General features: G+C 46.5%; 1 protein-coding gene across 1 annotated transcript in view; it reads left to right on the top strand.

The window, feature by feature from the left end:
- LOC117887165 (zinc finger protein 501-like) overlaps window positions 1–16,104 on the top strand; it is a 30,487-nt gene that overhangs the window by 223 nt on the left and 14,160 nt on the right. Inside the window, exons 2-3 of the mRNA XM_034789484.1 lie at window positions 482–595; window positions 2,034–4,397. Coding sequence (XP_034645375.1) covers window positions 482–595; window positions 2,034–3,406 — 1,487 coding nt within the window. The 3' untranslated portion in view covers window positions 3,407–4,397. The remainder of the gene's footprint in view (window positions 1–481; window positions 596–2,033; window positions 4,398–16,104) is intronic.

The raw sequence follows: 16,104 nt of genomic DNA, 5'->3' as shown, positions 1-16,104 counted from the left end.
ACCAAATGGACATGCTAATTTATCCCCATCCATCCATCTGTAATAGGATGATACACTGCTTCTGTCCCCATCTGTATTAATTCTCACTCACACACAGGATCTCTGTGCACCTCCCTTCGTACGACTAGCTCCATGTCTGGGGAGGGCTCCCTTCTTGGAAATAGCTCTATCTGTGGGGATGGATCTGGGCTCTGGAGGTTTAGACATTGGCAGAGGTTTAACACCAGAGCTGTGTGTGCCTCAGCAAGTCTCCCAAAGCCCATAGATCCTGAAAACTCCTAGTGAAGGTATGACAACTCCGCCTCCCCCAGACATCTGCCTCTCCCAAGGGGGCTCAGTGACAACATGCCCATCTGTTCACATCCCACAACTCCCCAGCCAATCATGGGGTCAGTTTAAACTCAAGACGGTGTTCTTTGTGACAAATATTGCCCCAATCCTCATTGCACTGGGATCATGCCTGATTTCACCCCCTGAGCAGGACTCCCCATTCCGAAACCTGCCCTGATTGCCCAGCTGGAAGCAGGGGAAGAGCCATGGGTCACCGATCTCCAGTGCTGCGAGGAAAGGAAGATCCCAAGAGGCACCCGCACAGGTGAGGAGACAGTGACACTGACTCGGAAACTATATTGCAAATGAAGGGAAAAGCTGAAAATCCCCAAAATGTGGTGTGAGCCCCCTCAGTTCTGCCTTATCTCACCCAGGTCTGGTGTGGTCAGCAACTGTGTTCCCTGTAAGCTGTGTGGTTGCATGGCCGCCCAAGAGAAATTCAAATGCCTCCCAGCTGGTTAGCAGAGCGCATACATCTGGCAGCATGTGTTCAGGTGCCCCTCCCCCCACATTGTTCCATCCTGCAGCTGCTCCTGGGACCCTCCTGCTAGATGTGCAGGGGGGTGCTGATGTCAGGGTGTCCCTTTCCACCTGCCCCTGTACCCCATCTCCGCAGAGCAGGGAACACAGCCTAGCTCAGGACTCAGTGCTGCTGCAGTGAACAGTGAGTGAGTGAGTGCCTTTCTTAAAGAGACAGTGCACTATTTCTGAGATTTCCCCAGCAGGATGCTCACACAGTCTCTGTCTCTGTCTGTCTCTCACACCCCCCCACACACACCCCCAACGCCACACAGTCTCTTTTACACTCACCCCCCAACACATACTTGTGGTGGTGTTGGTGTTACTTCTTCGCACTTCCTGCAATGCACATATATTCTCTGTAATTTTATTCTTTCTAAGTGTGTTACGTTAGTGTTTTGACTGGTCTATGCATTTCATAATTTTTATTTCTCTTACACTTAAATTTAATTCTTTGAGTAGTGAGTTCTAAAATGCTTAACCTGTCCTGGCTGGAGTAATTATCCCTATGGTAACTTTTTAAAAATATATATTACATCTAGGTTTTTTGTTTCTACTGGTGGCGCACATCCACACATACCTCGGTGCACATAACAAAATTTATTCCACACATGGATGGAAAAAATTAGAGGGAACCTTGGTCAGCAGGTGTCGCATCATCATGACAGATATCGCTCATGGCTTCCCACCCATCCTGTTAGCTCTCAGGAGTTTTCTCCCTGACTTCACTTCCCTGTCAGTGGTTGGATGGGATGTGGAGGCAGAATCCAATTTTGCAGTCTTCCAACAGTTACTGCATTGTGTTTTCCCTCTTTGCTTTTCACTTTTGTCCTTTCTGCTAGCCGGGGCGGCTCTAGCTTTTTTGCCGCCCCAAGCATGGCAGGCAGGCTGCCTTCGGCGGCGTGCCTGCGGGAGGTCCCTGGTCCCGCAGATTCGGCGGCATGCTTGCGGGAGGTCCGCCGGTCCCGCAGCTTCGGTGTACCCGCCGCCGAATCTGCAGGACTGGCGGACCTCCTGCAGGCATGCCGCCGAAGGCTGCCTGACTGCCGCCCTCGCAGGGACCGGCAGGGCGCCCCCTGCGGCTTGCCGCCCCAGGCATGCGCTTGGAGTGCTGGTGCCTGGAGCTGCCGCTGCTGCTAGCCCAAGCAATGAATCCTGTCTTGATTCTCTCTCTGCCCCAGCAGATGATGGGAGAATGAGTGAAAATGAGGAGGGGAATCCACAGCGGGAAGGTCCTGTGCAAGTGGAACTGCAGAGGAACTTTTTGAGAAGAGCTGAAGAGAACTTTTCCCAGTTCTTGGAACAGAGAAAAGCCTGGAGTAATTGGCACAGGTCAGAGAGGAAGCTGGGAAACCACCCAAGAAAGAAAGTGCATGAATCCTTTGAATGTGGTGGAGAAGACAAGGATTCCAAAGAAACCACAACCCAGCAGACAAATCCCAAAGAAAAGAAACCCTATAAATGCTTAGAATGTGGAAAAACCTTCAATTGGAGCTCAAATCTTACTGCCCATCGGAGACTGCACACGGGAGAGAAACCGTATAAATGCCTTGAGTGTGGGAAAAGCTTCAGTCAGTGCTCAGGCCTTATTAGGCATGGAAGAATCCACACAGGAGAGGGACCACATAAATGTCTTGAGTGTGGGAAAAGTTTCAGTGCACCATCAGCCCTTATTGTACATCAGAGAACCCACACGGGAGAGAAACCCTATAAATGTTTAGACTGTGGGAAATGCTTCAGTCAACACTCAGGCCTTATTAGCCATGGGAGAATCCATACGGGAGAGGGTCCACATAAATGCCTTGAGTGTGGAAAAAGTTTCAGTGGACCATCAGTCCTTATAATACATCAGAGAACCCACACAGGAGAGAAACCGTTTAAATGCTTGTACTGTGGGAAAAGTTTCAGTCAGCGCTCACATCTTACTTGCCATGGGAGAATCCACACAGGAGAGGGACCGTATAAATGCTTGGACTGTGGGAAAAGTTTCAGTGGACCATCAGCTCTTATTGCACATAAGAGGACCCACACAGGAGAGAAACCCTATAAATGCTTGGATTGTGGGAAAAGCTTCAGTGTGAGCTCAGGTCTTTTTATCCATAGGAGAATCCACACAGGAGAGAAACCGTATAAGTGTCTTGAATGTGGAAAAAGTTTCAGTGCATCATCAGCCCTTATTACACATCAGAGAACCCACACGGGAGAGAAACCCTATAAATGCTTGGACTGTGGGAAAAGCTTCAGTCAGCGCTCAGGCCTTATTAGCCATGGGAAAATCCATACGGGAGAGGGACCATATAAATGCCTTGAGTGTGGGAAAAGTTGCAGTGCACCATCAGCCCTTATTACACATCAGAGAACCCACACGGGAGAGAAACCCTATAAATGCCTTCAGTGTGAGAAAAGTTTCAGTGCACGATCGGTCCTTATTGTACATCAGAGGACCCACACAGGAGAGAAACCTTATAAATGCTTGGACTGTGAGAAAAGCTTCAGTCAGAGCTCAAATCTTGCTGCCCATCGGAGACTGCACATGGGAGAGAGACCCTGTAAATGATTGGACTGTGGGAAAAATTTCAGTGGACCATCAGCCCTTATTTCACATCAGAGAACCCACACAGGAGAGAAACCCATATAAATGCCTCCACTGTGGGAAAAGTTTTATTTGAAAGTCAAACCTTGCTTCATATCAGACAATCCACACGAGAGAGAACCCATAAATGTTTGGATTGTGGGAAAAGCTTCAATAAGTGCAGGAAAAGATTCAATCTGAGCTCACACATTATTCCCCATCGCATAATTCACAGAAGAAAGAGCTTGAATGTGGGGGAAGCTTTATTTGGTGCTCACACGGCATCAAGAATCAGCAAATCCACACAGGGAAGAGTCCTCTCAGATGTCCTTAGCATGGAAAAAGCTTCAGTTGGATCTAACACCACATTGGACATCCTCCACACGGGAGAGAAATTCTCTCAGTGCCGTGACTAGGGCTCGCCTTAGTAAAAACTCCATTTCCTAATTCCCACACACATCAGAGGCATTTGGCTCCCAGGTATCCATCTACCCATCTTTGGGGGCAGCTTTCAGCAGCTGCTGACCCTGAGCTGATCAGTGATACTCTGGCTTGCCTGGTCTAAGCTAACCGCAGGCGGAGGAGGAGAAGTTCAAATCAGCCCCGTGATGGGTTGCCCCCCGATGCCACCTGATGTACTGGGGTTCCACTGAGCCCGCCTGTTCCACCAGCCAGGGTCCCCTCACCCTGTCCTGCCAAGCCAGGCTTTCCAGCCTACACTGGCAAACACACAGGTAGGGCCACATCCTGCTGCAGAAAAACCCAGACACTGAGATTAAGTCTGCACGGGAAGATCCAGCTTGGGAAGTGCCCAGCACTTGTGTGCACACCACCGTAGGAGTGCAAACCCGAAGTTTGCATTGTCTTGTGCTGTACAGCAAACTGTGCAATGTAAGCTCATTGATCACCCCCTACCTCGATGTGGAAGAAGATATGCACAGATTCTTGTCTCCCCAGTTACGGATTCCACAAACTGGTAAACAAAATGAGTTTATTAATTGTAAGGATAGATTTTTAAGTGATAATAAGGGATAGCAAACAGATCAAATCAGATTACTGAGCAAATAAAACAAACATGCAAACTAAGCTTAATACACTACAGAAATTGGCCACAGATAATAATTTCCTCACCCTAATGTTGCTTCAAGCATCTTATTTGCAGGCCAGAGCCCTTCCAGCCTGGGTCCAGTCCTTTCTCCCTGAGCCTAGTTTCAGGTGTTCACAGCAGTTATCTCGGGCAGGGATCTCCTCCTGAGAAGCAGGGACGGACTGACTTTGATTACCTCACTCCCCAGCCATAAATAGGATTTACATAAAGTGGGAAAACTTTGTTTTCCAGTCCTATCCCCTCCCCCTTTTTGTGGAAAAATACAAGCAGCCCAAGATGGGGTTTAGTCCCAGGTGACATGACCACATGACCCTTCAGTGTTAAAGCAGACTTGAACCAAAGTTATCCCAGGAAACTTCTCAGGAAGGTGAGAGATTAGCACTTTCAAAGTTCTGTTGTTCCCCCTATGGCCCATTGATTAGTCAGCCAGGCTGATTGCATTTTGTTTGATAGACTTTTCCCAGGTGCAAACACATAGTCAGTATTCCTAACTTCAAATACACAAATGATGCATGCATACAAATTGGATAATCATAATAAGTACATCATAACCTTTCCAATGATACCTTACATAGAATCATAGAATATCAGGGTTGGAAGGGACCTCAGGAGGTCATCTAGTCCAACCCCCTGCTCAAAGCAGGACCGATCGCCAACTAAATCATCCCAGCCAGGGCTTTGTCAAGCCTGACCTTAAAAATCTCTAAGGAAGGAGATTCCACCACTTCCCTAGATAACCCATTCCAGTGCTTCACCATTCTCCTAGTGAAAAAGTTTTTCCTAATATCCAACCTAAACCTCCCACACTGCAACTTGAGACAATTACTCCTTTGTCTGTCATCTGCTACCACTGAGAGCAGTCTAGATCTATCCTCTTTGGAATCCCCTTTCAGCTGGTTGAAAGCAGCTATCAAATCCCCAGGACAGTGATAGTGACGATGAAATGCTAAGGGAGATTAGAAAGGCTATCAAAATTAAGAACTCAATAATAGTGGGGGATTTCAATTATCCCCATATTCACTGGGAAAATGTCACCTCAGGACGAAATGCAGAGACAAAATTTCTCAATACTTTAAATGACTGCTTCTTGGAGCAACTGGTACGGGAACCAACAAGGGGAGAGGCAACTCTCAATTTAGTCCTGAGTGGAGCGTAGAAGCTGGTCCAAGAGGTAACTATAACAGGACCACTTGGAAATAGTGACCATAATATCATAACATTTAACATCCCTGTGGTGGGAAAAACACCTCAACAGCCCAATACTGTGGCATTTAATTTCAGAAAGGGGAACTATGCAAAAATGAGGGGTTAGTTAAACAGAAATTAAAAGGTACAGTGACTAAAGTGAAATCCCTGCAGACTGCATGGACGCTTTTCAAAGACGCCATAATAGAGGCCCAACTTAAATGTATACCCCAAATTAAAAAACACAGTAAAAGAACTAAAAAAGAGCCACCGTGGCTTAACAACCATGTAAAAGAAGTAGCGAGAGATAAAACGGCATCTTTTAAAAAGTGGAAGTCAAATCCTAGTGAGGTAAATAGAAAGGAACATAAACACTGTCTAATTAAGTGTAAAAATGTAATAAGAAAAGACAAAGAGGAGATTGAAGAACGGCTAGCCAAAAACTCCAAAGGTAATAACAAAATGTTTTTTGAGTACATCAGAGCAGGAAGCCTGCTAAACAACTAGCGAGGCCCCTGGACAATCGAGATACAAAAGGAGCGCTTAAAGATGAAAAAGTCACTGCGGAGTAACTAAATGGATTCTTTGCTTCAGTCTTCACGGCTGAGGATTTTAAGGAGATTCCCAAACCTGAACTGGCTTTTGTAGGTGACAAATCGGAGGAATTGTCACAGATTGAGGTGTCACTAGAGGAGATTTTGGAATTAATTGATAAACTTAACAGTAAAAAGTCACCGGCACCAGATGGCATTCACCCAAGAGTTCTGAAAGAACCCAAATGTGAAGTTGCGGAACAATTAACTATGGTTTGTAACCTGTCCTTTAAATCGGCTTCTGTACCCAATGACTGGAAGATAGCTAATGTAATGCCAATATTTAAAAAGGGCTCTAGAGATGATCCCAGCAATTACAGACCTAGTCTAATGTCAGTACCCGGGCAAATCAGTTGAAACAATAGTAAAGAATAAAATTGTCAGACAAATAGAAGAACATAAATTGTTGGGCAAAAGTCAACAAGTTTCTGTAAAGGGAAATCGTGTCTTACTAATCTATTAGAGTTCTTTGAAGGGGTCAACAAACTTGGACAAGGGGGATCCAGTGGACATAAGTGTACTTAGATTTCCAGAAAGCCTTTGACAAGGTCCCTCACTAAAGGCTCTTACGTAAATTAAGTTGTCATGGGATAAGAGGGAAGGTCCTTTCATGGATTGAGAACTGGTTAAAAGACAGGGAACAAAGGATAGGAATAAATGGTAAATTCTCAGAATGGAGAGGGTAACAAGTGGTGTCCCCCAAGGGTCAGTCCTAGGACCAATCCTATTCAACTGATTCATAAATGATCTGGAGAAAGGGGTAAAAAGTGGGGTGGCAAAGTTTGCAGATGATACTAAACTGTTCAAGATAGTTAAGACCAAAGCAGACTGTGAAGAACTTCAAAAAGATCTCACAAAACTAAGTGATTGGGCAACAAAATGGCAAATGAAATTTAATGTGGATAAATGTAAAGTAATGCACATTGGAAGAAATAACCCCAACTATACATACAATATGATGGGGGCTAATTTAGCTACAACGAATCAGGAAAAAGATCTTGGAGTCATTGTGGATAGTTCTCTGAAGACGTCCACGCAGCGGCGGTCAAAAAAGCAAACAGGATGTTAGGAATCATTAAAAAGGGATAGAAAATAAGACGGAGAGTATCTTATTGCCCTTATATAAATCCATGGTATGCCCACATCTTGAATACTGCGTACAGATGTGGTTTCCTCATCTCAAAAAAGATATACTGGCATTAGAAAAGGTTCAGAGAAGGGCAACTGAAATGATTAGGGGTTTGGAATGAGTCCTATATGAGGAGAGATTAAAGAGGCTAGGACTTTTCAGCATGGAAAAGTGGAGACTAAGGGGGGATATGATAGAGGTATATAAAATCATGAGTGATGTAGAGAAAGTAAATAAGGAAAAGTTATTTACTTGTTCCCATAATACAAGAACTAGGGGCCACCAAATGAAATTAATGGGCAGCAGGTTTAAAACAAATAAAAGGAAGTTCTTCTTCACAAAGGGTATAGTCAACTTGTGGAACTCCTTGCCTGAGGAGGTTGTGAAGGCTAGGACTATAACAGCATTTAAAAGAGAACTGGATAAATTCATGGAGGTTAACTCTGTTAATAGATATTAGCCAGGATGGGTAAGGAAGAGTGTCCCTAGCCTCTGTTTCTCAGAGAGTGGAGGTGGATGGCAGGAGAGAGATCACTTGATCATTGCCAGTTGGGTTCACTCCCTCTGGGACACCTGGCGTTGGCCACTGTTGGTAGACAGGATACTGGGCTAGATGGACCTTTGGTCTGACCCAGTACAGCCGTTCTTATGTTTCTCCTCTTCTGCAGACTAAATAATCTCAGTTTCCTCAGCCTCTCATAAATCATGTGCTCCAGCCCCCTGATCATTTTTGTTTCCCTCCGCTGGACTCTTTCCAATTTTTCCACATCCTTCTTGTAGTGTGGGGCCCAAACTGGACACAGTACTCCAGATGAGGCCTTACTAATGCCAAATAGAGGGGAACAATCACGTCCCTCGATCTGCTGACAGTGCTCCTACTTATACAGCCCAAAATGCCGTTAGCCTTCTTGGCAACAAGGGCACACTGTCGACGGATATCCAGCTTCTTGTCCACTCCCTATGTCCTTTTCTGCAGAATTGGTGCCTAGCCACTCGGTCCCTAGTCTGTAGCAGTGCATGGGATTCGTCCATCCTAAGTGCAGGACTTGTCCTTGTTGAACCTCATCGGATTTCTTTTGGCCCAATCCTCTAATTTGTCTAGGTCCCTCTGTATCCTATCCCTACCCTCCAGTGTATCTACCACTCCTCCCAATTTAGTGTCATGATCCATCTTGCTTAAACATATTTTAGTTATGCCATATTCATATAATAACAGTATCTTTATGAAGATCATTGGGGTGTACTGCCACAAGCCCCTTCTCCCTGCTACAGCCCTGGCTGCTGAACGGATGGGTCTTCCTGCCTCCTGTTAACCTGCTGGAGGAAGAAAGAGAGAAACTTCTCCAGAAGCTCCCTCTGCCTGGATGAATTCCCACCCTCTCCCTTCCTTTCCCAGATGTGATGCCCCTTCTATGGAGACTAGGAGAGGGATAGTTGGGCCAGGCCCCACAATCACTCTGGACAGCTGTGGCTCCCCCACTACCCAGAGCTGGCCCCTGCAGGGTAAGTGTCCCTGGGGCTGACACCTTCTCTTCCGTATATCCCCTAAGGTGGTGCATTCCATGGATAATGTGAAAGGAGCAGGAGGGATGGGTTTTGGGGAGGAAACTAGGGGATTCAATGCTTGGGTCTGGTGGATATGGGAAGCAGAAGGTGCTGTGTGCTGGGTTAAATCAGACGTTAGGGATTGTGGGAGAAGAGAGGAGAGTACAGGGAAGAGAGGTGTTGCCTCTTATCACTCAGCCCCTCTGTCCCTTTTCCCTGCCAACCCTGCATTCAGAAAGCACCACTGAGAGGAACAGATTTCCACAGGATCTTTTCTCATGGGCCTAAAGGCTAGGGTTACCATATTTCCACAATCAAAAAAGAGGATGGGGGGGAGCCCCGCTCTAGCCCCGCCCCGCCCCCATGCACTCCCTCCCACTTCCCATCCCCTGACTGCCCCCCTCAGAATCCCCAACCCCCCCGCCTCTTGTCTCCTGACTGCCCCCTCCTGAGAACCCCCCACCCTAACTGCCCCCCTAGAACCCTACCTGTCCCCTGACTGCCACGACTCTTATCCACACCCCCACCCCCTATTCACACCCCCACCCCCAGACAGACCCCCAGGACTCATACGCCCTATCCAACCGCTCCCCGACAGGACCCCCAGAACTCCCACCCCATCCAACCCTCTCTGCTCCCTGCCTGCCTCGACCTCTCTCCACACCCCTGCCCCATATCCACACTCCCTCCCCCAGACAGACCCCCGGGACTCCCACGCCCTATCCAACCACTCTCCGCCCCCTGACAGGACCCCCAGAACACCCGACCCATCCAACCCCCTCTGCTCCCTGCCTTCCTTGACCCCTCTCCACACACCTGCTCCCCTGACAGCCCTCCCAGAACCCCCGACCCATCTAACCCCCCCTGCTCCCTGTCCCTGACTGTCCCAACCCCTCTCCACACCTCTGCCCCCCTGACAGGACCCCCAGAATACCCGACCCATCCAACCCTCCCCCCTGCTCCCTGTCCCGACTGCTCCGATCTCTCTCCACACCCCCGCCCCCTGACAGCCACCCCCCCCCCCCAGAACTCCCGACCCATCCAACCCTCCCCCTGCTCCCTGACTGCCCCCTGGGACTCCCCTTACCAGGCTCATGCCAGTCAGATGCTGGCTCCACGTGGAGGCAAAACACTGCCGGGCTGCCCCCCGCAGAATGCTGAGGCAGCAACGGGGGAGCAGGGGAGGGGCTCTGGCTGCTGGAGGCCAATGGGAGCGGCTCAATCAGGCCCAGCCGCCCAATCAGCTGTGCTGCACTCTGCATGGAAGGGAGGGAGGGAGGGGAGAGGGAAAAATCCCAGACCTTTTAACCTTATTACCAATTCCTCCCGGACGGCTATTTAAAGACAAAAAAGCCGGACATGTCTGGGGAAATATGGACGGATGGTAACCCTACTAAAGGCCTCGGATCCCACCTCTGCCTCCGCATCATCAGCTTCCATGGGCCTGCCTGGGGTGGGAAAAGTGGTTGGGATTAGCTAGCAAATCTTATAGACGCTAAGGTCAGAAGGGACCATTATGATCATCTAGACTGACCTCCCGCATGATGCGGGCCACAAAAGCTGACCCACCCACTCCTGGAATAATTCTCTCCCTTGACTCAGTTGTTGAAGTCCCCAAATCATGATTTAAAGACTTCAAGTTACTGAGAATCCTCCAGCAAGCGACCCCTGCCCCATGCTGCGGAGGAAGGCGAAAAACCTCCAGGGCCTCTGTCAATCTACCCTGGAGGAAAATTCCTTCCTGACCCCAAATATGGCGATCAGCTGAACCCCGAGCATGCGGGCAAGATTCTCTAGCCAGACCCTCCAGAAAAAGTTCTCTGTAGTAACTTTTAATATCCCATCATTGACCATTGTTACTAATTACCAGCGATGGCACGTTATTGACCTATTGACTAAAATCACTTTATCCCATCAAACCATCCCCTCCATAAACTTATCAAGCTTAATCTTAAAGCCAGAGAGGTCTTTCGCCCCCACTATTTCCCTCGGAAGGCTGTTCCAAAACTTCACCCCTCTGATGGTTAGAAACCTTCGTCTAATTTCAAGCCTAAACTTCCCCACGGCCAGTTTATATCCATTTGTTCTCGTGTCCACATTAGTACGGAGCTGAAATAATTCCTCTCCATCCCTGGTATTTATTCCTCTGATATATTTAAAGAGAGCAATCATATCCCCCCTCAGCCTTCTTTTGGTTAAGGTAAACAAACCGAGCTCCTCGAGTCTCCTTTCATACGACAGATTTTCCATTCCTCGGATCATCCTAGTGGCCCTTCTTTGTATCCGTTCCAGTTTGATTTAATCCTTTTTAAACATGGGAGACCAGAACTGCACACAGTACTCCAAATGAGCTCTCATCAGTGCCTTGTATAACAGAACTAGCACCTCCTTATCCCTACTAGAAATACCTCGCCTAATGCATCCCAAGACCACATTAGCTTTTTGCACGGCCACGTCACATTGCCGACTCATAGTCATCCTGCGATCAACCAGGACTCTGAGGTCCTTCTCCTCCTCCGTTACTTCCAACTGATGCGTCCCCAGCTTCTAACTAAAATTCTTGTTAGTCATCCCTAAATGCATAACCTTACACTTCTCACTATTAAATTTCATCCTATTACTATTACTCCAGTTTACAAGGTCATCCAAATCTCCCTGCAGGATATCCCGATCCTTCTCCGAATTGGCAGTACCTCCCAACTTTGTCTCATCCACAAACTTTATCAGCCCACTCCTACATTTGGTTCCGAGGTCAGTAATGAATAGATTAAATAAAATCGGACCCAAAACCTAACCTTGAGGAACTCCACTGGTAACCTGCCTCCAACCTGACAGTTCACCTTTCAGTACGACCCGCTCCAGTCTCCCCTTTAACCAGTTCTTTATCCACCTCTGGATTTTCATATCGATCCCCATCTTTTCCAATTTAACCAATAATTTCTCATGCGGTACCGTATCAAATACTTTACTGAAATTGAGGTATATTAGATCCACCACATTTCCTTTATCTAAAAAACCTGTTACTTTCTCAAAGAAGGAGATCAGGTTGGTTTGGCACGATCTACCTTTCGTAAAACCGTGTTGTAATTTATCCCAATTGGCATTGACCTCAAGGTCCTTAACTACTTTCCCCTTCAAAAATTTTTCCAAGACCTTGCATATTACAGATATTAAACTAACAGGCCTGTAGTTACCCGGGTCATTTTTTTTCCCCTTCTTGAAAATAGGAACCACATTAGCTATTCTCCAGTCAAACGGTACCACCCCCGAGTTTACAGATTCATTAAAAATTATTGCTAGTGGGCTTGCAATTTCTCGCGCCAGTTCCTTTAATATTCGTGGATGAAGATCATCCGGTCTGCCCGATTTAGTCCTGTTAAGCTGTTCGAGTTTGGCTTCTACCTCGGATACGGTAATGTCAACCCCCACTCCTTTATTCCCATCCGTCTCGCTTCCACTATTTCTAAGCCCTTCATTAGCCTCATTAAATACCGATGCAAAATATTCATTTAGATATTGTGCCATGCCTAGATTATCCTTAATCTCCACTCCATCTACAGTCTTAAGCGGTCCCACTTCTTCTTTCTTTGTTTTCTTCCTATTTATATGGCTATAAAAGCTCTTACTATTGGTTTTAATTCCCCTTGCAAGGTCCAACTCCACACGGCTTTTGGCTTTTCTCACTCCATCTCTACATGCTCTGACCTCAATAAGGTAGGTTTGTTTGCTGATCCCTCCCATCTTCCACTCCCTGTACGCTTTCTGTTTTTTCTTAATCACCCCTCTGAGACGCTCGCTCATCCAGCTCGGTCTAAATCTCCTGCCTACGAACTGTTTTCCCTTTCTCGGGATACAGGCCTCTGACAGCTCCTGCAACTTCAATTTGAAATAATCCCAGGCGCCTTCTGCCTTTAGATCCCTAAATATGTTAGTCCAATCCACTTCCCTAACTAGTCCCCTTAATTTATTAAAGTTAGCCCTTTTGAAATCGTAAACCTTAGTCTCCGATTTAATTCCGTTAATCTTTCCATTTAGTTTAAACTGAATTAGCTCATGATCACTCGAGCCAAGGTTGTCCCCTACAACCATTTCCTCAATGAGGTCCTCACTACTCACCAAAACCAAATCTAAAATGGCATCCCCCCTCGTCGGTTCAGCAACTACTTGATGAAGGAATTCATCAGCTATCACGTCTAGGAAAATCTGAGCCCTATTATTGTTACTAGCATTTGTTCCCCAATCTATATCCGGGAAGTTAAAGTCTCCCATGATTACACAGTTCCTATTAGTATTTACTTCCCTAAAAACATTAAAGAGTTCTCTGTCCATATCCAGGCTAGATCCTGGCGGTCTATAGCCCACCCCAAGCACTATCCCAGGGGAGGCTCTAGTAGTTCTTTTACCCAGTGTAAGTATTGCCCAGACAGACTCCGTCTTATCCATTCCATCACTTATTATTTCTTTACAGTTTACCTCATTATTGACATACAATGCTACTCCCCCACCTTTACCTTTGATACGGTCATTCCTAAACAGCACATACCCTTCCATATCTGTACTTCAGTCATGACTACCGTTGCACCACGTTTCAGTTATTCCTATGATATCTGGTTTCATTTCTCGGACCAGGAGCTTCAATTCCTCCATTTTTGTTACCTAGGCTTCTCGCATTGGTGTATAAACATCTTAATTTATGCCGTTTGGCCTCTCTCACATTCTTTATCCCATTTGGTATGGACACTGTACTGCTAGTATGACCTATTAGTCTAGTATCCATCCTCCCCCTCCTCCTTATGTCCAATCTCTTCCCCCTGGCTATATCCGTTCTTATCTCATCGTCCTCCCTCTCAATGTTATAATCTAGTGTGGAGATTAACTGGACATCTCCCAACCGTCTCCCCCAAATTCCTAGTTTAAAGCTCTTTTGATGAGATGAGCCAGCCTCCCTCCCAGAAGTCTATTTCCTTCCCTACTTAGGTGAAGTCCGTCCCATGAGAACTGTTTTCTGTCCCCGAAAGCCATACATCCCAAAGCCCTCTTTATAGCACCACTCCCTTAGCCAACTATTTATAATCACAATCCTGTCACCCCTTTGCTGCCCTTCTCTAGGAACAGCCTCTGACCCTCCCCCACTCTTCCTAGTCTAGACTGACCCCACCATTTTATATAGTCTGATCTTCCCATTAGCAGAGGGATTGTTAGAGTCACTGTGTTCCCCCTTTGGGGAGAGATTGTCTCATTTCCACATAGTCTCACATTGCTCCAGGTTATGCCAAAAAACATTTATTTTTTGTACATTGACTCCCTTGGAGACCAGAATTAAATAGATTCTAAAAGTGCTAGAGCAGGGATAGAAAAATGTGGTGTTTTGGGTTCTGTGTTATTTGAGGGTGATGGGGTGAATTGGAGGGATTCCCTCCTCCCCCCCTTCACTGCCACACGCCACCCTGACACAGCAGCCCCTGTCTGAGCCATGGAGAGTTTATCCTCTCCCCATTCTACCTTCTACCTCCCAGCATGGGACTTCCAACAGTGTTCTTTGATCCCCATGCTTAGGTATCACACTTCTTAATTTTTTTTAATCCTGACTCAGACTCCTAATGGAGTGTTTGTTTCTTTTTTCCTTTTTTGCATTGGAACGATGCTAAAACTTTTGTAACTGGCACAACCAAATAAAGAGAAGGTGCTGAGTACAGCAGGTTTAGCAAGGTCAGAAGAAAATAGATAAATTTGTTTTCCTTCTTTTGGGAGTTATGATTCTGTGGGATTTCACTTTATGAACCTGAAAGTGTTTTGTAGCCCACCTTGTAGTGTTGGTTTCTCTCTCTTCCTGAAGGCTGGTTGGTCACATAATTTGATATCAGTTTAGTTTGACAGGATGTAGCCCAGCTTTATTGAGGACTTTATGAGACAAATATCATTTGCTCGAAGAGTCCTTTTTCTATTTTATTTTAACCGTTCTTTCCCATTGTCATGAGATTTTTTGTATTTGAACAGTGAAAATTATCAATATCTCTCAGCACGAACACTGAGGGTGAGAGCTAGATTCACACTCCGAGAGGCGAAGAGGGGAAGGGACAGTGTGTCCCGATTGCTGAGAGATCGAGGCTGGGCAGAGGAAAGAAGGAAGCTGGGGAAGCCAACAGGCTTGGGGCAGCCTTGAAGCCAGGCTAACCCCCATAATTGAGGCCAGAAGTAGATGAGGAGCCTGACAGCCCAGCTGGTCACCCCTCTCCATCTACCAGTGTCCTGCATGGGGATGACAGCAACTATCTCTGCCCCACTCACCCCACACTGTAGCCATCCAATCTCAGCTCCTTGGATTCCCTGCTCTCGGAGTGTTTGCTTTGTGACTGGGTCCCAGCATCTCTCCTGGATTCTCTGCACTTTTCTGCCAGTTTGTAAAATGTTGCTCTGTTGCTGGTGCTTGGGGGAATTGGGCGCACCAGTGTGCTGGGCTGGGGATGAAAAGTACCGTGCTGAGCTGGGCTGGGGGGTGGGAAAAGGAGTCTGTCTTTGTTTGTCCTTTGAAATAATAAAGTAGAATTTAGTTTCTCACACTCACAGTGTCCTTTGTTTTGCATTAAATATCCACCAGATTCAGAGTGGAGGTTAAAAGTAAAAGCAATACAAACATGGTCTGGTACGGCAATGCACAGTGTTGTCACTCATACAGTCTCACCTCTGCCCTGTCATAGGCTCAATTGCAGGCAGTATATTCACAAATTTATATATGTATAATATGGCTAAAGTGATTCTGATCTCTGAGCTTGGTTTCAGCCCAAGATCCCCACTCTCAACTTTACCACCTGCCTAATTCTAGCTCAGACCCATTTAAATCAATGGGGCTATTGGCAGTAGTACAATTAAACATGTGACGAAGGTTTTGCAGGACTGGAATTTTAGATTGTGGGGTTTGGGAGTCTCTCTCTGTTGATACTCGGCCTGTTCCACATACCACAACTTTCCCCAAATTCATTCTTCTCTGATAACAAAATAATTGTGTCTCAGTTAATACCATGATTATTTGTAATATATCAGCAGTTAAAGGTTCTGCAGAAGTCTATGGCTGTATTGTGCTAGGCACTGTATATACACATTATGAGAGACAGCTCCTCAGGGA

Source organism: Trachemys scripta, chromosome 14 (genome assembly GCF_013100865.1).
Source record: "Trachemys scripta elegans isolate TJP31775 chromosome 14, CAS_Tse_1.0, whole genome shotgun sequence".
In the NCBI taxonomy this organism is placed as follows: Eukaryota; Metazoa; Chordata; order Testudines; family Emydidae; genus Trachemys; species Trachemys scripta.
Note: the sequence above shows the minus strand (reverse complement) of the source record. Positions and strands in the feature narration are given on the sequence as shown.